We start from the raw sequence: 21356 nt of genomic DNA, 5'->3' as shown, positions 1-21356 counted from the left end.
TTATTATTATTAATTTAAGATTATCATAGCTGCCCACTCCCCCAGACCCTGGGAAATTCACTCCACACCTTCTGGGGACACCCTCTCACCTCTTAGATGTGTTGAACCACAATTCCCATGGGAGTTTTTGCTCACTACAGCCGAAGGGCATCATTTTGGGGAAACTTGGTCAACTCCTTCTGGCAGTGAGCTCCTTCTTGGCAGTGAGCCAAGATGCTGGAGTAGAAGCTTAGTGATCTTGAAATTAGATCCCCGCGCTCCCTTCTTTTACACTGAAAGGGCATCGGCCTCTTTCTCCTCCTCTCTAGCTGTGGGTGCTACTTCGGCCCTATCAAAAGCGAGGCGGAACAGGGGGAGAAAGTTGTTCCAGCACCCAAACTGCACTCGGGAAGCAAGCGGGGGGGGTCGACTCACTCCCTATTATGGAAGTCAGGAAAGAAATGGGAAGCGGGGGGGAGAATCTGGGCTGATTCTCTCCTGTCATTCCGCAAACCAGTCAGCTGCGACCTCCGCAGTGTTCAAGCTTCCCTTCTGGGGGAGAGAGAGGGAGAACAGTCGTGCTGGCCGGCGAGTTTCTGGGTCAGGATTGGAGGATTTATCCCAAAGACGGATCGATTTGGGGTGGGGGGAGTTCAACCAGCAGCCAAGCGAGAAGCCGAACCAGCCAGCCGCCGCTATAAACTGGGTTGCGTTTGCAACTTTGCTCCAACCGCCTTTGCCCGCTGCAACCCAGGATGGCTTCCAATTTTAATGATATAGTGAAGCAAGGGTATGTAAAGATTCGGAGCAGACGTTTGGGCGTAAGTATTTTGCGACTGCTTTGTTCTTTCCATTTCTCTCTCTCCCCTTCTCCCCTTGGCATTTCGGGATACCGTATTTCATCTGACACTGAGCGGCGGGCTTTGAGATTTGCCAGATGCTCTTCGCGAGCGCCCTGTGGGCTGCGTGGGATCGGTCGGACTGTCTGAACATTGGCGAGAGCAGCGAGCCGACTGCTGCTTTATGGGTGCATTTGTTTACTTGTCCCTTGCAAAGCGGTGAACCTTCCCAGATCCCTGCGTTGCATACATACATGCGTGCCTGCATGCGTACATGAAAGGCTTGCAAGCCTGAGCAAGGCACATTTTTAGGTAACGATCGGGTGAGCGGAAAACCTGAGATCCGCGTTGGCATGAAATGGGTGTTTTCAGGGGCTCAGCTGTGCTGAGAGAGTAGCAAGTTTTGAATGTCGCAGAATTCTTCCTCAGACAGGATTGGGGTGAGAGGTACCTTGGGGGAATTAGGTTGGAGGCAATGGCACGATCGGAAACAGATGTAGAGGTGGGGAATTGTCTGATTAAGGCACTTTGTGTCTCCTAACTTTCCACTTCTGGCTCTTTCCAGAAGAGGAGCTCTGTTAGTGCGAAACCGCAAGCAAACTTCAAGTCTGCGTTCAGTGCTGCTGTGCAATTTGCATTTGCAGCGGGGCTTAGCCTAGAGCAGTATTTCTCAGTCTTGGCAACTTGTAGATGAGTGGACTTCAATTCCCATTCCCCATGCTGGCTAGGGAATTCTGGGAGTTGAAGTCCACACATCTTCAAGTTGCCAAGGTTGAGAAACACTGGCCTTGTATTTTGTGGCGCCTTGGAGATGTGCAGCTTAATCCTAGATAACTTCACTCAGAAGTGAGTCCTGTGGTGGGTGATGACCTTTACTCCAATGTACTCCGGTGCAATACTGGATTTTTATAAAAAGAAGCACGGCTAATTATTTTAAGGAAAATGTGCATAGAATTGCAGTCAAGGCAGTCGGCTTCTTTCAAAATCAACATGCATAGGCTTGTGCTGTCACAGTTGTTTGAGATAAGAGGACAGTAATGCAATGATCACCCAGAAGTAAATCTCATGGCTTCAGTAGGTCGATTGCTGTATAAGCGTGCTTAGGACTGCAGGTTTACTGAAAAGTCCAAGCTGAGGTTGATGGAATATATTCCAGTAACAGAACTGCAGCATTAATCCCTCTTGAATAAAACCAGTCCTGCAAGTAGAAAATCTACATTGTTTACATTCAGTGAGTCTTGCATCTCATTACCTGCACCAGACAATTCTGTAGTTTTATGAAATTAAAAAAATCTGGGCAGATGAACATGTCATGCTCCTGTTAGCTATTTTATTTATTTACTTACTTACTATCCCACCTTTATTATTTTTATAAATAACTCAAAGTGGCGAATGTCCCTAATACTCCTCCTTCCTCCTATTTTCCCCACAACAACCCCCGTGTGAGGAATTGGGCTGAGAGAGAGTGACGGCCCAAAGTCACCCGGCAGGCTTTCATGCCTAAGGCGGCACTAGAACTCACCGCCTCCTGGTTTCTAGCCCGTTGCCTTAACTATTAGACCAAACTGGCTCATATTTATATTTATATGTGCTGTCACTCTGTGTGTGGGCCACACGGAAACACCACTCTAGTAAATTATTCCTCCAGGTCAACTTCTGATGGTGTGTTGCCCCCAAAGGATCCCTTATCCATGAAACTTTTTATAGGTATGGGAAGCCAGTAAACCATGGACTTTGACATGGAAAATAAATATATCTTGATAGATTTGAAATAGGGGTCTTAGGAATATAACATCCCTATCAGTCTGTTAGAGTTCCTCTTGTACAGAGCTGATCACAAAGTTTGGGTGTGTAGAAAAGTGTGCATGGGAACTGTGTTTGTCAAAGAAATACTTTGAACAAGTTTGCATCTCTGATCTTCACAAGGTCATTAATTTGGTTTTAATGTTCATGCTTGAGCATTTCTTGCATGTTTAAGCATTTATTTCATTGTCTACCTATCCAGTACACTTAATACTCTTATTCAGTAAAAGAGATGCTATGCATGAAGATAATTGGGAATCTTACGTTAAAATGATGCACTGGACTGTTTTGCACTGGACTGTTGCCAGCGCACTGCTAGCTGTTTTGGCAGTAATAGTTAATGTGGCTTCCCTTCAGAAGTTGATTCATAAACTTCTGCAAGGCTTTAACTCTCTGGAGGCACATTGTCTATAGTTTTCATAAGCAAGTGAGATGATGTCTCAGATTTGAAAGAAATGGAATACAGTTTCAACTCAAGCACCCTTCATTTCACTAGGTGGCTAGTAAATGTTGCTGGCTACTATAAAAGAAGGGGAGCCTCTTTATAACTGAAAAGTTCATGCAATGTGAGCTTGGTGCTGAATACTGCATATCTGTGAATGTTGGAAGGGCCATATAGCTGAAAAGAGTACAGCACAGAGAATGCCTGGAAACCTGGTTCTAACTGTATACAAATATAATTTCCAGTTTTTAGTGAGCCATTATACACTTTTAAGTAATAATGTTCAGAATTGCATCTTCAAAACTCAGATATTTCTAATGACGAAAAGTTAACATGGGCTGGAGGTTGTTTATTTATTATATCCTTATTTTGCCTTTCCTCCAAAAAGCTCAGGGAATGTATACAGTACTTTTCCTCCTCCACTTTGTCTTCACAATAAATACATAAGGTCAACTAGGAAGAGTGAGAGACCATGACTTGATTCCTATGTGCTGTGGTTTGTTTCATTGTAGTTAGGGAGTAAATAACATTTATTTGGTTTCTTATAACATGCTAACCAAAGTCAGATAAACTACTTTAGGGGTTAACATAATGTGTGAACTCTATTTTGCACTAACCCAAGATTACCCAAGGAACTTTATGGCTAAATGGGGAACTGGACTTGACTCTCCTTGGTCTTAGTCTCAAATTATAACTTTTGTACTGCACTGGCTGTATAGACTAAGGAGACAATCTAATGCCCTCCAAGCATTTTGGAATGCGACTTCCATCATCTCCAGCCAGGAGAAAATAAGTTGCTGTAGGACTCCAGTTTCCACTCCTTCCTGTCCTCCAGTTTTAGAGTAGAAGAGAGATTTTGTTGTTGTTGTTGTTGATAATGGGTGGATGAGGGACAACAAGTTGACATTAAATCCAGACAAGATGGAGGTACAATTGGTAAATGTGACTCAAGGATGAAAATTTAACTGGGATTAAACAATGTTCCACTCCTCCTGAAAGAGCAGGTCCTCTCTGTCTGGGAGTGCTATTTGATCCTCAATGATCACTGGATTTGCAGGTAGCTATTGTGCTAACGAGTGCTTTTGCACAATCATGCCTAATGTGATAAATGTGACCCTTCCTGGGCTGGCCAGATTTGGTGCAGTGATCTAGGTCTTGGATACATCCCATTTTGACTATTGCAAGACACTTGCATCAGGCTACTGAGAGCTAGTGTAGTGCAGTAAAAAGGACAAATGAGGACTTGAGGGACCCTTCTTAAGTCTCCCATCAGCTATAGAAACACACTTAGGACACTTTGTGCCAGTCACTGTTTGTTTCAGTTTAAAAACAGGGTTGTTGTTGAGTGGAGCAGGAGGTGCTGTGCATACTGCCTTACTTTTTATTTATTTACAGTATTTCTTTTGACTCCACAGTTTCCAGCCTTGAACTTCTAGAAGGGAGACAGATGCAAAAAAATGAATGAATGAATGAGTCTGGAACTGGTGCAAAATGCAGCAGCTAGGGTCCTGCATCACCCATGGCTGTCCTGAAGGAAGTGCATTGATAGCAAATTGTTTACTAGGCACAGCATAAGGTGTTTGGTTAAATAAAGAAGGCTTCTGTGAGTCAAGTGTGACTCCCAGTGACTAAATGGATGTGCATGGGAATCTACAGCAGGGGCAAGGCAGAAGCAAATGACAAAACATTCCCTTTTGTTGTGCATTTTGGTGTTGCTTGCAAGTATGTAAGGGGCAGAGCTTATGTAATGAAATCCTGATGCACATTTTGTCATTCAGCTGACAGCTCTGGATTCTGTGGACATGTCTGTAGTTTTCTTGGTAGCAGTATGGAAGGTTACCATAGCCTTTGAGGATGTTCTTTGACTTCCCAGTCTAACCTACAGCCCTGAGATATCCTTCTGGTCCTCCATCCAAGTTCTGAGAAGATATGACCTAATTTAACTGTTTTGAGCTCCACCAAGATTGGTTATATGCTGCCACTTGCTGTGGTATTGGTCATTAAGTAACATCTGTGTGACTTCCTGTCTTTCAGGAAGCCTCATATGAAGAGGTTCCCATTGTCAGAGGTCTATCCTTCTGGAAATGGGAGAGGTCTTCTCTTGTAATGCTTCAAGACTATTGAATAAAATCCTTTGGGTTGTGCTTAGTCCCCATGGTTTTTGCCTTTAGAAGGGCAACTCATTTCAATAGGCTTTTTACTGTTAATTGGTAGTGGTAGCAGAAGTAGTTAATTTTGTTAATATCCTGATCCTAGTAATTATATCATGCTCTGACATTTTTATGTATGGTTTTATTATCATGATTATTGTCATTACTGTGCTTGTTTTAATTAATTTAAATTTAAATTAATGGCTTAAATTGGTTTACTATGGTTATTTGATGTGTACTCTTATATTGGTACCCACTGGGAGTCATCATAAAGTACAGCTATGTACAAGAATGATAAATAAACACCAATTATTTTATCGTTCCTTTTAATCAGTATTTTTATCTTTTTATATTCTGTTTTTGTTCCTAAATTTTGTAGATGTTTTGAGTACTTGCCAGAACAGAACGGTGGGGTAAAAATCAGAGAAGCAAATAAATACGTGTTTTTAATCTTTGTATTGATTAAAAAAAAACAAACTTTTTAGCCTTCTGGACTAGGCATCTGCTAGTATAAATTAAATAAATGGAATAAAATTGAATTTTTTTAAAAAAATCCCTCCCACCACCCCACCCCACTCCACTGCATATATGGATTTGCATGGCATGTGGATGCATTAATGAATGTAACCTTACTACAAACCATGATTCAAGATTGTGGCTAAAGTGGGCAGCTTTAACCATAGTCTCAACCTTGGAATGATTTTAAAAGAAATGCTAAGCCTAACCAAAGTAAAGTAAAGCATGTCAAATAATTATACCCACAGAATGCCATTTTATAATCTCCATTCTCCAGTCTCTTGTTCTCTATTTAAGAGGTCCAGATTATGCAATGTGAGCTTTTGAGGTATATGGACTCAGTTCCTTGTGCAAAGTGGTTCTTCAACCTGAGAAACTGAAAAGAGGAATGAAGAGAGGGGTTGATGCTGACCTTTCCCTTCACATGTTAATTGATACACTAGATGACCACCTAGAGTCGGGGTTCTTACCCTGGAGTCCATGAACTTTCAGGGGGTCCATGAACTTGAATGGAAAAAACCCAACAACTTTATTTTCATTAAACTCTAACTAAAATGTAGCTTTTCATTCAATAATGTATGTAGACAACAAAGTAATTTATGGTCTTTACTCTCAAAAAATGTTTGTTAACATCAATAAATCTCATTAAAATTATTGTACCTTAAAAAGGGTATTGTATTGACATTGATTTAATGGATTAATAAAGAAGTACTTATATTACTATACTGCATATTTGCTTTTTTAATATTTTGATAATTAAAATTGAGGATCTTTGCGGGTTTCCTTCGTAATAACATCTATAAGTTTATTGTTGCTTATTCATTCAGTCGCTTCCGACTCTTTGTGACTTCATGGACCAGCCCACGCCAGAGCTTCCTGTCAGTCGTCAACACCCCCAGCTCCCCCAGGGACGAGTCCGTCACCTCTAGAATATCATCTATCCATCTTGCCCTTGGTCGGCCCCTCTTCCTTTTGCCTTCCACTCTCCCTAGCATCAGCATCTTCTCCAGGGTGTCCTGTCTTCTCATTATGTGGCCAAAGTACTTCAGTTTTGCCTTTAATATCATTCCCTCAAGTGAGCAGTCTGGCTTGATTTCCTGGAGGATGGACTGGTTTGATCTTCTTGCAGTCCAAGGCACTCTCAGAATTTTCCTCCAACACCACAGTTCCAAAACATCTATCTTCCTTCTCTCAGCCTTCCTTATGGTCCAGCTCTCGCAGCCATATGTTACTACTGGGAATACCATTGCTTTAACTATGCGGACCTTTGTTGTCAGTGTGATGTCTCTGCGCCTGACTATTTTATTGAGATTCGTTATTGCTCTTCTCCCAAGGATTAAGCGTCTTCCGATTTCCTGACTGCAGTCAGCAACTGCAGTAATCTTCGTACCTAGAAATACAAAGTCTTTCACTGCTTCTACATTTTCTCCCTCTATTTGCCAGTTATCAGTCAAGCTGGTTGCCATAATCTTGGTTTTTTTGAGGTTTAGCTGCAAGCCAGCTTTTGCACTTTCTTCTTTCACCTTCATCATAAGGCTCCTCAGTTCCTCTTCACTCTCAGCCATCAAAGTAGTATCATCTGCATATCTGAGATTGTTAATGTTTCTTCCAGCAATTTTAACTCCAGCCTTGGATTCCTCAAGCCCAGCACGTCGCATGATGTGTTCTGTGTACAAGTTGAATAAGTAGGGTGAGAGTATAGAGCCCTGCCGTACTCCTTTCCCAATCTTAAACTAGTCCGTTGTTCCGTGGTTTGTTCTTACTATTGCTACTTGGTCGTTATACAGATTCCTCAGGAGGCATACAAGATGACTTGGTATCCCCATACCGCTAAGAACTTGCCACAATTTGTTATGGTCCACACAGTCAAAGGCTTTAGAATAGTCAATAAAACAGAAATAGATGTTTTTCTGAAACTCCCGGGCTTTTTCCATTATCCAGCAGATATTGGCAATTTGGTCCCTAGTTCCTCTGCCTTTTCTAAACCCAGCTTGTACATCTGGCAATTCTCGCTCCATGAATTGCTGAAGTCTCCCTTGCAGGATCTTGAGCATTACCTTACTGGCATGTGAAATAAGTGCCACTGTTCAATAGTTTGAACATTCTTCCGTGTTTCCCTTTTTTGGTATGGAGATATAAGTTGATTTTTTCCAATCTGATGGCCATTCTTGTGTTTTCCAAATTTGCTGGCATATAGCATGCATTACCTTGACAGCATCATCTTGCAAGATTTTGAACAGTTCAGCTGGGATACCATCGTCTCCTGCTGCCTTGTTAGCAATGCTTCTTAAGGCTCACTCAACCTCACTCTTCAGGATGTCTGGCTCTAGCTCACTGACCACACCGTCAAAGCTATCCCCAATATTGTTGTCCTTCCTATACAAGTCTTCTGTATATTCTTGCCACCTTTTCTTGATCTCTTTTTCTTCTGTTAGGTCCTTGCCATCTTTGTTTTTGATCGTACCCATTTTTGCCTGGAATTTACCTCTGATGTTTCTAATTTTCTGGAAGAGGTCTCTTGTCCTTCCTATTCTATTGTCTTCTTCCACTTCCACGCATTGCTTGTTTAAAAATAATTCCTTGTCTCTTCTGGCTCACCTCTGGAATTTTGCATTTAATTGGGCATATCTCCCCCTATCGCTGTTGCCTTTTGCTTCCTTCTTTCTTGGGCTACTTCTAGTGTCTCAGCAGACAGCCATTTTGTCTTCTTGGTTTTTTCTTTCTTTGGGATGTATTTTGTTGCTGACTCCTGAACAATGTTGCGAACTTCTGTCCAGAGTTCTTCCGGGACCCTATCTACTAAGTCCAGTCCCTTAAATCTATTCTTCACCTCCACTGCATATTCCTTAGGAATATTAGTGAGCTCATATCTAGCTGATCTGTGGGTCTTCCCTAATCTCTTTAGCCTGATCCTAAATTGTGCAAGAAGAAGTTCGTGATCGGAACTACAGTCAGCTCCAGGTCTTGTTTTTACTGACTGTATAGATGTCCGCCACCTTTGGCTGCAAAGGATGTAGTCAATCTGATTTCGGTGTTGTCCATCTGGTGAAGTCCACGTATAAAGCCATCTGTTAGGTTGTTGGAAGAGAGTGTTTGTTATGCAGAGTGAGTTGCCTTGGCAAAATTCTATCAGCCTACGTCCTGCTTTGTTTTGTTCTCCCAGGCCATGCTTACCTGTAATTCCAGGTGTCATCTGACTGCCCACCTTAGCATTCCAGTTTCCTGTGATGAGAACAACGTCTCTTTTAGGTGTATTGTCCAGTAGGTGCTGCAGATCCTCATAGAACTGATCTTCTTCAGCTTCTTCAGCATCTGTGGTTGGGGTGTATATTTGGATCACTGTGATGTTAGATGGCTTGCCCTGAATTCGAACTGAGATCATTCTATCGTTTTTTGGATTGTATCCAAGCACTGCTTTAGCCACTTTACTATTAATTATGAAGGCTACTGCATTTCTTCTGTGGTCCTCTTGTCCACAGTAGTAGATCTGGTGGTCATCTGATGTGAAGTGGCCCATTCCAGTCCATTTCAGTTCACTGACGCCCAAAATGTCTATCTTTAATCTTGACATCTCGCCAATAACCACATCCAATTTGCCCTGGTTCATAGATCTTACATTCCAGGTTCCAATGGTGTGTTGATCCTTAGAACATCGGATTCGCCGTTCACCACCAGCACCGTCGGCCGCTAGCCATCCTTTTGGCTTTGAGCTAGCTGCGTCATCACCTCTGGGGCTAATTGAACTCATCCTCTGTTCCTCCCCAGTAGCATTTTGACCATCTTCCGACCTGGGAGTCTCATCTTCCAATGGTATACCGACATATCTCTGGTTGTACTGATCCTTTTAGTTTTCATGGCAAGAATACTGGGGTGGGTTGCCATTACCTTCCCCAGGGATTGCATTTAGTCTGACCTCTCTGTCATGACCTTCCTGTCTTGGGTGGCCCTTCACAGTTTAGCTCATGGCATCACTGAGGTGCTCAAGCTCCAGCACCACGACAAGGTAAGGATCCTTTGCTGAAGAACATCTATATGTATTTTATGCATTTCAATCCATTTTTTCTGAGAAGTGGTCTGTAGGTTTCACCAGACTCTCAAATGACTCCATGGTACAAAAAGGTTATGAACCCCTGAGCTAGATAAAGCTTTAGTTTGCAGCAGATTTAGGAGCAGCTAATGACTTTGTAACACACTGTGTTTGCATATAGTCTCTTTTCCAAATTTGCATACACTGTGGATAGATTACCTGCTGGGTGCCAGAATTCACTACAGCAAAGTGGCCTCTGAGAGCTGAAAGTCACCGTTTATACTGCAGTTAATATTGAAAAATGAAATCTGTGTGTCAAGAGAAATGCTGCAGCCAAGGAGAAAAGCCACAGATCCTGGCTGCATATTACAAGTAATGGCAGCAGGGTCGCACAACATGAAAACTCTCTCTGGATCATTTACCTTGAAAAATAATAAATCAGATGCATTTGTGGTTATTGTCCACATAAAGCCCTTTCAGAGGACTTTGGGACATATAATGGTGCCCAAGAGTTGTAAAATACTTTCATTGCTCCTCGAAAGGTCATTAAAGGGAATGGATTCTGAGACCTCGGGGCTGATGGGAAACCCACTGGCCTGTGGAAAGTGGATAAAATCTTTTTCAGAGCCACAAATTGCTTTTACTTTCTTCTTGTTTTTAAGTAGCCCTGTATAACTTGATGTCAGTTCAGGATTTGTTTACTTAACAATATTTATGGATGGCCTTTCAGCCAATGCAGTCAAGGTGGTTTAGAATGTAACCCAATGAAAAGCCCTCCAGGGGACACAGCTCTAAAAAGAATGAATAGGCAAGATAAAGGAAAGTCAACAGACTGAAATCTCTTTTTTCTAGGCCCAGCTCTGGGTGGCACTAGTGACCCCGGGTGGCTACAGAGAGCTAGAGGTTTCTGTATCTCTTTGCAGTCCTCTAGTAATCCCCCATATTGATGTAGCAGTATTAATTTCTTCCAAATTGTAGGAATGAGCACACTGGATTTGGTCACCATAATGGAGCTCACTGTGCTTTTCATGATAAAACAGGCCATAGACAGATAATATTGTTAAATATCAGAACTGGTTGAAATAAAATACCATTGACAGTTTTTATAGGCAGCTGAACTCCCAAAGCTTTTGTTTGTTTGCAGCATAACCGGGGGAAATGTATAAAATCAAACATAAAACGTTAAAACATATAAAAGAGCCTTCACACATATGTGTAGGTGTTTGTTCCAAGGGAGCAGTAATTACAAATACCTGCAACAGGGAAGAGCATTACAGAAGACAGGACACCCTGGAGAAGATGCTGATGCTAGGGAGAGTGGAAGGCAAAAGGAAGAGGGGCCGACCAAGGGCAAGATGGATGGATGATATTCTAGAGGTGACGGACTCGTCCCTGGGGGAGCTGGGGGTGTTGACGACCGACAGGAAGCTCTGGCGTGGGCTGGTCCATGAAGTCACGAAGAGTCGGAAGCGACTAAACGAATAAACAACAACAACAAGGTTATTTACTCTTTGTAAAATAAACCAGAACAAAAAACAAGTTTTACATGTGGCTTAAATGGACAATTAGCATATTTATTTAATAAAAATAATTATTTCCATAGCAGCATTCACGTTCCCTTCTTTCAAAGAAGATATGCACTGAAGTAAATTATTCTGTCACATCTCTAAATCGTGGCATTTTATGCATATAAGAAATCCATCTTTGGCTCACAAAGAGGAAAACATTATTTTGCGTTATATTTATTTTAGAATATTCCTTTCCATTTTTAGCCCCGGAAAGAAGCAGAGGTAACTTCCAAACTACAGTTAAAATGAACTTTTTTTAAAAAAATCAAAAAATCAAAGTGTTATAATTTTTATTTTATAAAATTATTATTTTATAAATTGAACATATAGCCATAAATTTGGGAGTTAGTCCATTTGAACACAATTGCTGGGTTCATAGACTGTACTAAACAGTAATGCCTATTGGTGAGTTTTGTTCAGTGTGTTAAACCATGTCAAGTACAGTTTTGCCCTAATATTTTGTTTGGCTCTACCACTGCCCTGTTTACATAGTAAATTGATTCACTTTAATCGCAAAAGTAGTTTGCTTCCATGGTAATAATGTCTTAATAATGCAATCCATTATGCAGATTATCCATTACCAAAATGGAACTTTGTGTTCCATTTCCTGACATAAAGATTATCTGCTTACATGTTATAGTTCAAAGTCATTGCTTTCTGTTGGTGGATTTGGTGAGCTGTTGTACAATTACTGTGACAGAAACATTCTACTCTTAGCAAAACATTCACCATGCCTACTCTCTAAAGTGTTTGTCTAGACATAGGCATTTCCTCTAGTGTGGTCTCATGATTTTCCTCCTAGTTTTTATGTCCTCCTTGCAGGCCTCCTAAAGATCTTGTATGGCTTATCAAAATCCATGTTCCCATACTACAGGCACTGCGTTCATAAATAATACTTTCTTCTGCCCCTGACCGTAACATGAAGAAGAATTCCATGTGGAGAGCTTCTGTTTATTTATAGAATGTGAGCAGCTTTGACCTGGACATTCCATAGTGACTTCCTTCCTGCAACTTTGGTATCTTATTTAAATAGGGAATTTGAGGACATGATGTGGAATTGCCAGTATCCAGTCTTGGATATGAGCCATCCAATGTGTTCACAAACTTCTCTCTCTACTGAAAGAGGGTAGTTAGTACCTGTTTCCTTGCAACTTCGATCTCACATTCTTTAGCAGTGATGGCAATTTAATGATCAATGGCAGTGAAGGAGTCGAGGTAGGAGCAACACAACTATGACAATAAGTGTGTTAGAAAGAACTGTAAAGGAGATTTTGTAACTCATCAAGTCGGCCATCAATGACGTATTGGGGTTTTCCAAGTACTAGTAAGTTCTACTCTAAGGTGTAAAGCAAAGTAGAACCTGAAGCTGTAGGTCTTTCTCTCCCTGGCTGTAATTTCATCTAAACACACAAGAGTTGAAAATTGTTAAAACTTTTAAAAATTATTATTAAATTGGTCATGAGGTCAAGCATAATATATAGTACTATTATGTAGTAATAGTATATTAAAAAGATACAGCTGATGTATATACCTATATTGATTTTTTTCTGGGGACACTTGTTTGACGTTCTGTCTATGAATGTTTGTTTCACTTATGTCCTCAGAGGGAAATATATGATTGGATTGAATTTCTTTAAGTTTCTTTAAGTTATTTATTGGTTATCATCCTTTTATGACATAAGATTTAGCAAGTTGTCATAACTGCTCTTGTTTTATTTTACTCCTTTTACAGCATTACTATTTATTTATATGCCATCTTGGGCACTTCCAAAATATGATATAGTTATCGTAACAACTTATATAATAAGCAAGACTGCTGTTGTCTTTGATTTTGTACCAGGTGCATGGCTAAAACTTCACACTTGCATTGGCATTACTGACTTGACCAGGTTAATTTAAGACTGGTGGCTACACTCACAGGGAATTTTACCCTTGTTTAGTTTTTGTGACTTGGCATGCTATGGAAAACAGGTCTGTTTAATTCATTTATAACACAATACATTGTGTGAATTCATAAAATGAGTTAATTCAGTAACCAGATTAAGTGAATTGTATACATTAAGCCAGTGACTGTAACTCATCAATGGACCCATAGTTTGGCACTAGTGATACATGACACAGGATGACAAGGTATTTGCCCAGGCACCATTTTGTTTAGTCCTCCCAGCGGGCCAAAGTTGTCACTTCCTGCTTGACTTCCCTGTTGTTTTCCTCCGAGCTACAACAAACAAAACAAAACGTGGTGGCACAATCGGGGTAGTCAGCAGCACTGGGAACAGTTTCAGTGAGGTCTTGCTGATCAACCCTATAATGTGGCCATGGGGGGGATGAAAATTAAAATTAAAATAGACACAATTCCTAGAGAGGTCCTACTTTTGCAGAACCCTTTTAGGATTTCATCTTGATCTCTAGGATGTGATCTGGTTCTCAGAAGAGAGAATGGGTTTGTTTATCCTACAGTCAACAAATCCCATGATCTCAGTGACTAGGTGGAGCTATTTTAATCCATCTTGTATGATAAGGTGTGTTCAGAGCTAAATACAATCTTCTAGGAGGTTAGTTGACTAGATCAATTAACCCTTTCTTGGTATTTCCACAATACACCACCACCTCTGAATCAGTAAATATGCTGTACAGTTCCCAGGAGACATTGCAGCGGACAGGAAGAAGAACCACTTAGGAGAGGGGTAGGGAAGTGTGAGGGAGCTATGTCTAAAACTTATTTAAGAAAGCATTCTAAGTTACAGCTTCCTCTGGAATCTTTCTTAAGAACCTTTTAAGAAAGAAAAAAAGTATTGTGCAAACATTATAGTGGTATTGCCTTATTATCCCATTTACCAGCCTTGAAGAGAGGAAACTTAGTCTCAACCCTACTCTCCCAGGTCCTCAACTTTTACCTGTACACTCAGTCTGGTTGCTCATAAAGCTTATGGAGGAATCATCACTCTTAGTCTGACCCTGTAGCTCTGGGATGGAGGGCACTCTTTGGCCTAAGCAATTGCAGGAACTTTCTGATGCTGAGAATGAGCAGCAGGTAGTCATGCACAAAAGTGTGCAGGACAAAAAGAAAAAGTTGGTGTGGCTATAAGTTTTTTCATATACCCAAATCCACCTACTTTCATATGCAATCTTATACACATTCATTCTAAGATGTACCACATATATTTGTTTGCTTTCACATGCAAATTCCTATGCACGTTAAAATGTTTCATTTGAAAATTCAGCACAAATTCAGAAAAGAAACTGAGCAGGATACATATTCTTTTCTCTTTTGCTATATTGCAGTGTCACAAAAGTCATCAACGCCATCACCTTTAACTACTTCCCAGCCCTTCCACCGAAAAGTTAAGCTACAGCTAAGAGGAATTTTCTGAAGTAAAACACTTAACTAGGCTGACCATATTTCCTTGAGACAAAAATGGCACATTGGGATGGCAAAACGGGGCAGGGCTGGGCATCGGGCTGGATCGGCAGGCAGGAACATCTCCAGTTTTCTCGGGCTGGGAATCTTCAGATTTCTTTGTTTGCAAGAGGCAAGGCTGGGCTGGAGAGTCTAGTGAACGGTTGTCCCCGACAAGCCGTTCCTCCTCTGGCTGTGCTTTTATGTTCTTTTCTTCCCTCCATTTCAAGGCAGGAGCCAATGGCTCGCCCTTTGATCACTGCCTATCAGCTGATCCTGTTTTTTTTTCTTTTTAGGTTTCCCGCCGGGTTGAGCTCTGCTGCGTTTTTACCGCCATTTCTGCTGAGCTCCTCCTCCTTCCACTCAAAGTCAGACTGCATTCTGACAGGTTCACAGGAACTTTCAAATTGTTAAGTAAGGTTTTTAAGAAAATGGGACAAAATGGACATTTATATTAAAATGATGGGACGGTCTGGAAATGTTAAAACGGGGCTGTCCCATTCAAAACGGGACATATGGTCAGCCTACACTTAATGTATAAGAAAGAAGATGAGAACTGGAAAGTTAGCTTAGAAAGGACCATCAGTCGCTGGGGGCAGACCAATCTAATGGATCCAGCCTCCCTGCAGTGGATAGTAGTGCTAGAGAATCCCATGGTAATCAGGGTGTGATCTCACCATGACACAGGGGACACCAAAAGCTCCCTCAATTTCAGATCACATAGCCACTGCTGCAAAAGGAAGACCAGATCCATTGTGTGACCACTGTCCCATGTCAGGCTTTGGATGATGTGGTGGTGGTTGGTTTTTTGGAGGGAAAGGGGATTTATCCCACCATGGCCCATTAAATCAATGAAGCATCCTCAACTGTAGAAGGTCATGCTCCATTCAACCCATACATCTCCCTGTGGGTACCCCGTGCTTTCCCACCCCCTATCCACAGTGCTATCCATCATGGTGGCCATGAACTCCTGAGCCACCTCAGACCCCATGCTCTGAGAAAGCATGAGCAGAATGGAAAACAGTGAAGTTGCATGAATATACCAAAGTCACAAAAAAGGAGTAATTGTGCATAAGGCAATTCTGCACTGCCTCCTAAGCTGCTGGTCTCCCATGCAGCTCCTGCCTGTTTCATGAGCACCTTCAGAAATTCCAGTCCAGATTGCAGTAGGTTGTCAGTGGGGCTGGGCTGGTGCTCAGTGCAGACTGTGACCACCACAAGACCTGACTGTTTGTTCCCCTGCTTCTTGCCCTCCCCATCTGAGCTGGGCAGGCAGGCCTCCCTGGCTATCCTCTTTGTGGGCTGATCTCCCAATGCCTATATTTTCCTTTTGGGGACTGTTCACTTCTTAGCAGTCCCTGTGCCTTTCTTTTGCTTTTCCAGATGTTTGCACCCATGGATGCCTTCCCCCCCACCCTTCCCACATTCCCTCCTTTGACACTAATGCAGACCCTTTCTATTTTACTTTTTTTCCTTGATGGTATCATTGTAGCTCTGATGCTACAGTAATCAAAGCAAAAGGGACGAAGTTGTTTTTTCACACTTCTGTTCTTCTGTAGGTCCATGGAAAATGGGTAGCAAGTTCAGCTTCATAGAAGCAAAGTTGCAGTGTTCCTGCAGTATGTTGCAACTTAAAAATGTTTAAAAAATAAAGGAAAAGGAAGAGAAACTTTGCAGCACTGTGGATAGGGGGTGGGAAAGCACGGGGTGCCCACAGGGAGATGTAAGGGTTGAATGGAGCATGACCTTCTATGGTTGAGGATGCTTCACTGATTTAATGGGCCATGGTGGGATCAATCCCCTTTCCCTCCAAAAAACCAACAACCAGCAGACAGCATTGTAGCATGGCAGCTCAGGACAAAATGGCTGCCTAAACAAGGACCACCTCTAGAAGAGAGGTGGTGTGCCAGGCATCACAGCCAATCAGAGCTGGGGCTACTACTAGAGTGGACTGAAGTGCTGGAGATCATCCCCTCTGATGGTCTTAAGATGAGTAGGTCAGAAAACAACCACTTTGAACCAAAGCTGGAAAACAGGTGCACGGAGTGTATTTGCAATGGGCTGAGAGTGGGACGAACGCAACATCACACATTCCTGCACTCAGGAAGTGATGAGTGGTCTTTTCTGCTGATGGGCCAAGCAGAAAGTCTGGATCTGCCCATGAACTACCAAAGAATGTTGGAAGATGAGGCGAATAAATGTATAAATAAAAAATAAAATAAAAAGATGTAGGAATCTGTTTTGAGTTACGAGAAAACCCTAACACAGGGGAAAAGGTAGGCACTAAGCAACAGACAAAAAGAGGGGAATGGCTAAGGTGAAGAGATGAGAAGTCACTGGGGTATTCTCCTTGTGACCTTAATATGTGAACACCAAATGATGAAATACACTGAAGTCATAAGCAAATTGCGAGGCATAGGTTCTCACTCAGTGGATTTCCACCACCCATCCAAATCATTATGTGGATATACTTAAAGTTCCAGGAATTATAACTGGCTTTTAAATTTAGCTGTCAAGTAGAAGGTTAGAACATCCATTTTCACTCGCCTCAAGAGTTTCCAAACAACAGCCAGAGGAGAAGAATGAATGAATTTCAAAGAATACATGTAGAACAGATTGATCTTATTTCTATGCCTAGGCCCATGTTAGTAGCAGTGAAAAGGCTGAATAATTCAGAACCTTATAGAAGTCTTTTTTTTTAAGAACACTGAAATAGCTAATCATGGTAAGATGGGCAAAAGATGCTAAGAAGCAACTCATATAGTGTGAAGGTATAGCTCTCTTTCTGTGATGCAATTTCTCAAATTTCTTTGTAGCCAATTCCATTTTAAAAAGTATTCCACATTTGGAGCTAAGAGATAACCATCTCTTTGAGTTTTATATATCCATAAGGATGCACAGACCTCAACACCTGATTTGGGGTTAGGGTTAGGGAAATGCTGATTTACTCCAAACTAAACCACAGATTGTGCAATCTGATCAACCATCCAAATCCAGAATAAGATTTATTAAGATAAAGCACACTTGTCCCTAGCATGGGTGAAATGCAAAGAACCATTTTCCTTTCCCCAGCAGAATGGAACAAAGCATGCAAGCTAATTAGATCGTAATGACAGGATCAAGTTTGTCAACTTTGATTAAAATCAGTGTAGAGGTTTCCAAGTTGCAAATTTCTAAAATGGGGAAATAAAATGCCTCTTAATTTGGGTTGTTTTGAGAGAGAAATTAATGAAATTTATAATGATGGTAGCTTTTTCCAGGGTCACTGTGCCAAATCTCTCTCTCTCTCTCGCTCTCTCTCTTTCTCACACACACACACACACACACGAGGTAGCTTCAGGGATTGCTGTACAATGGGAAAGATGTTTGCAAAAAATGGTAATACTCCTTCCTGAATATTGTGCTGCTTATTTCATTGTAAATTTATGTATACTCCAAATATACATTGAAACAAGCTACTGTCTTTATCTTGAAACTATGAGTTGCCCAAGTGAATCTCCCAGAAGTTTTTATTTCTGATTTGCATATTGTAGGAATGGCAAAATACCTGACTGACCAATTACTGTTGAATTCTAAGTTTTCCTTCTATTGAATCACTCTCTGCAGATATACTGTGTGTGTGTGTGTGTGTGTGTGTCTCCACAGATAGTATGGAAATAACAGGGTTCATCATAGGGTTCCCACCTTATACGCTAAAGAAAATAATGTATGAATCTTAGTCAAATGGGAAATTGGTTACCTATTCCTTAATATGTCATCCATATTTAAAAATAGAGAAATATATTCATTTCATCTTCTTTCAGTTGCTCAATCTAATCATTTATCCATTTAATTCCTATTTATACTGCTTCCTATGCCAAAAACATTGCAGAGTATCCTGTTAAAAACAGAGAAATTAGTTTCTGAGTAAGTTAAAAAAATAACATTGTAAGAGAAGCCTTGCTCACTTGATCCAATGAAATCAGAAGCAGTGGAAGTAATACTTCCTATGTTCTTGAGTGAGAATTTAAGTTAAGCTCATCACCGGAACAAACAGCTTAGAAGCTTTTTGGATTTCCTTTCCAAGAAAATATTGAGCAGGAATTTCTCAGGAAGACATTAAGTGCATAGTATACAACCTTAGGACATATCTTAGGATCAGATGGCAAGGACTTAAATTGAACTAGATCTCACTAGGGAACAGACAATACAAACCAAGAAAGAATGGGGCTTCTGAGCATGTAAAGTTCCCCACTAAGTTGCTACTACATCCTCAGCTTCTTAGTTTTCGGATAGGAATGCCTCATATCTGTTCAATTAAAAAAAACAACTGATATATGACTTAAAAGCAGTGGTTTCTCATATCATATCACATAATTCCTCATGTTGTTTCCCTCCAGATGTACAGGACTTCAACTTTCAAAATTCCTAATTAGTTTGTGTTGGTATATTGTTTTCTGCTACAGAAATTAAGGTTACTATGGTAACAAATCATTCTGGCCCGGTGAAGAGGTCAAATTTACTTGTCCTCAGTTTAGGTGTTAATAGTTGCATTGCCTGAAGGGAAGGCAGCTTGCAGGACTTTTGTTTAGTTTTTTTTAACCTTGCAGCCAGTAAGCAGCTCTCTGAGAGAGCTCTCTCCTCTCTGAGAGCGTGCGTAAATGCACAAGCCTGTAAATATGTTTTTGTGCTTTCTGTAAATAAATTTATTTTATAGAAATGCCTGGTGTGTGATTTTTCTGATCTCTCCTGGGCCAAATGCTTTCCAGCACTCTGCAAGAGTTTGGTCAGCTAGGAATTCTGGGAGTTGAAGGCCAACCATGTTCATTGGGTTTGTGGAAAAGCACACTAGGAAAGGATCTGTGGCAGGATAGTTTTTAGTTATTATTACCCCTTTTCCTCGTAATTCACTTTCCTTCTCATACTTTCCATAATCGGATTTACTGGTGTACTTCCTTTAGATTGCAGTCCTATATGAATTTTCTATAGTTTTATTGATTTGCTTGATTTGGGGTTATGTAGTGAAACATGAGGTATTTTACAGAAACGAAAATTAAAATAACTATCCAGATGTTGGCCTTGATCCATCAATGAAGGCAAATTCTAAACAAAAATGATTGTGAGTTATTGTTCCTGGGAGTGATGTGGAGGTAGGGGTGAGTTTTTGCTCAGCATTAATAACCACACCATGTCGTTTTTGCTTCTAGTCCATAGCATTTGGTACTAGGGAATGAATGACTCAAATCAAAATCCAATCTGAAATTGAGGTTCAAAAGTGGTAAGATCTGATTCGAAACTGAGATTCAAAGGCAACAAGATCTGAGCCAAACTGAGATTTGGTTCCATAAGCATTCATCCGTACAGTATAGCAAGGAAGTATTGACATACCAGTACTTGTTTCATGTTTAAGAACAACAGGATGAAAATAACAGGGAGAGCAAATTTTTTACAGGGCATTGACCCTGAAAATTTTCTGCCAGATAGCTTTAGGGCTTTTGACACAATAAAATTCTGAAATATTCTTCTGGAGCTTCTTTAAAGCAGAGATAGCAGAGATAAGGAAAGACAGCACTACAACCTCTGGTTTGCGGAACAAGCAGCTTATGGAAGAAATTGTGCTGAACCATTACCAAAAACATTTTATTCCAAGTTCATGAAAAAATTCAAAAGTTGCTTTAAAGTGAGATTAATGAATCCATCGCCCTTTAATTATTGTTTTTTTTCTGGGCTGGCATACTTATTACATCACTAATTGATAAAGTTACTTTTCTGGGAATAGTATATTAGGTGCTGCTTCTGGCTCAATTAAATCCAAGAAGTCAACAATATTATGCATCTATAATATAGTACAATATGAAGTGTGTATCACATGCAGTAGAGTAATAGCAAGTACCCCCTCTCAGACTCCTGTAATGAAAAAGCATTAAAATAAGACAGAAATGAAAGAGAATGAAAATTGGGATTGAAAGAGCTGAAGATGGATAGACACAGAGTTTAAGAGGAATTATGTGACATGTCAAATAAACATAATGAGAATTAAGAAAGGATGAGGATAAGAAGATATGCATGTGAGGATCACACACAAGGAAGAGCAATCTGGATTTTTTTTTAAAAAAAAGAGCAGCAGAATAAATCTTTCTTTCTCTACATCTCCAAGCAAACCTGCTTAACAAATTCTAGCTGTATAAGAGCACAGCAAACCCACCCCCCACCCAAAGTGCTCTGATAGGGAGGGAGTTGATCAAACTCCAACAGAAGAGAATAGATGTAGCTCAGGGTTGAACTGTGGAGTCCTTGGTGCTCTCTGAGCTTGGCTGTTTGCTTGCAGACGTTTCATTACCTGACTAGGTAACATCATCAGTGCAAGGGACTGTGGGGTGTGCTCCTGGTTTATATGCAGTAGCTTGCCCTGCCAGTGTTGGTGGGGGTGTGGTTTTCTCCTTGGTAGTTCCTTCATCAGGGCATTTTTTTCTGCTTGATTGTTTGTGTGCTGTTAACCTCTGCTATTCTGAGTTTGGCTGTGGGAGAGGATGTGTTCTGGTCTTTTTGTTTCCTTCTTAGCTTTTTTTTTGTCTTTTTGGAATGGTGTGTAAATGTGGTTTATCTGTATAAACCACATTTACCCACCACATTTACACACTATTGTACAAAAC

At 40.8% G+C, this 21356-nt stretch overlaps 1 protein-coding gene across 1 annotated transcript in view; it reads left to right on the top strand.

Annotated features, from left to right (window-relative positions):
* The first annotated feature begins 542 nt into the window (after positions 1-542).
* DOK5 (docking protein 5) overlaps positions 543-21356 on the top strand; it is a 64200-nt gene continuing 43386 nt past the window's right edge. Inside the window, exon 1 of the mRNA XM_063297031.1 lies at positions 543-800. Within this exon, the coding sequence (XP_063153101.1) occupies positions 735-800 (66 nt within the window). The 5' untranslated portion in view covers positions 543-734. The remainder of the gene's footprint in view (positions 801-21356) is intronic.

Source organism: Candoia aspera, chromosome 3 (assembly GCF_035149785.1).
Source record: "Candoia aspera isolate rCanAsp1 chromosome 3, rCanAsp1.hap2, whole genome shotgun sequence".
Taxonomy (NCBI): Eukaryota; Metazoa; Chordata; class Lepidosauria; order Squamata; family Boidae; genus Candoia; species Candoia aspera.
This window is presented reverse-complemented; position numbering and strand designations above follow the sequence as displayed.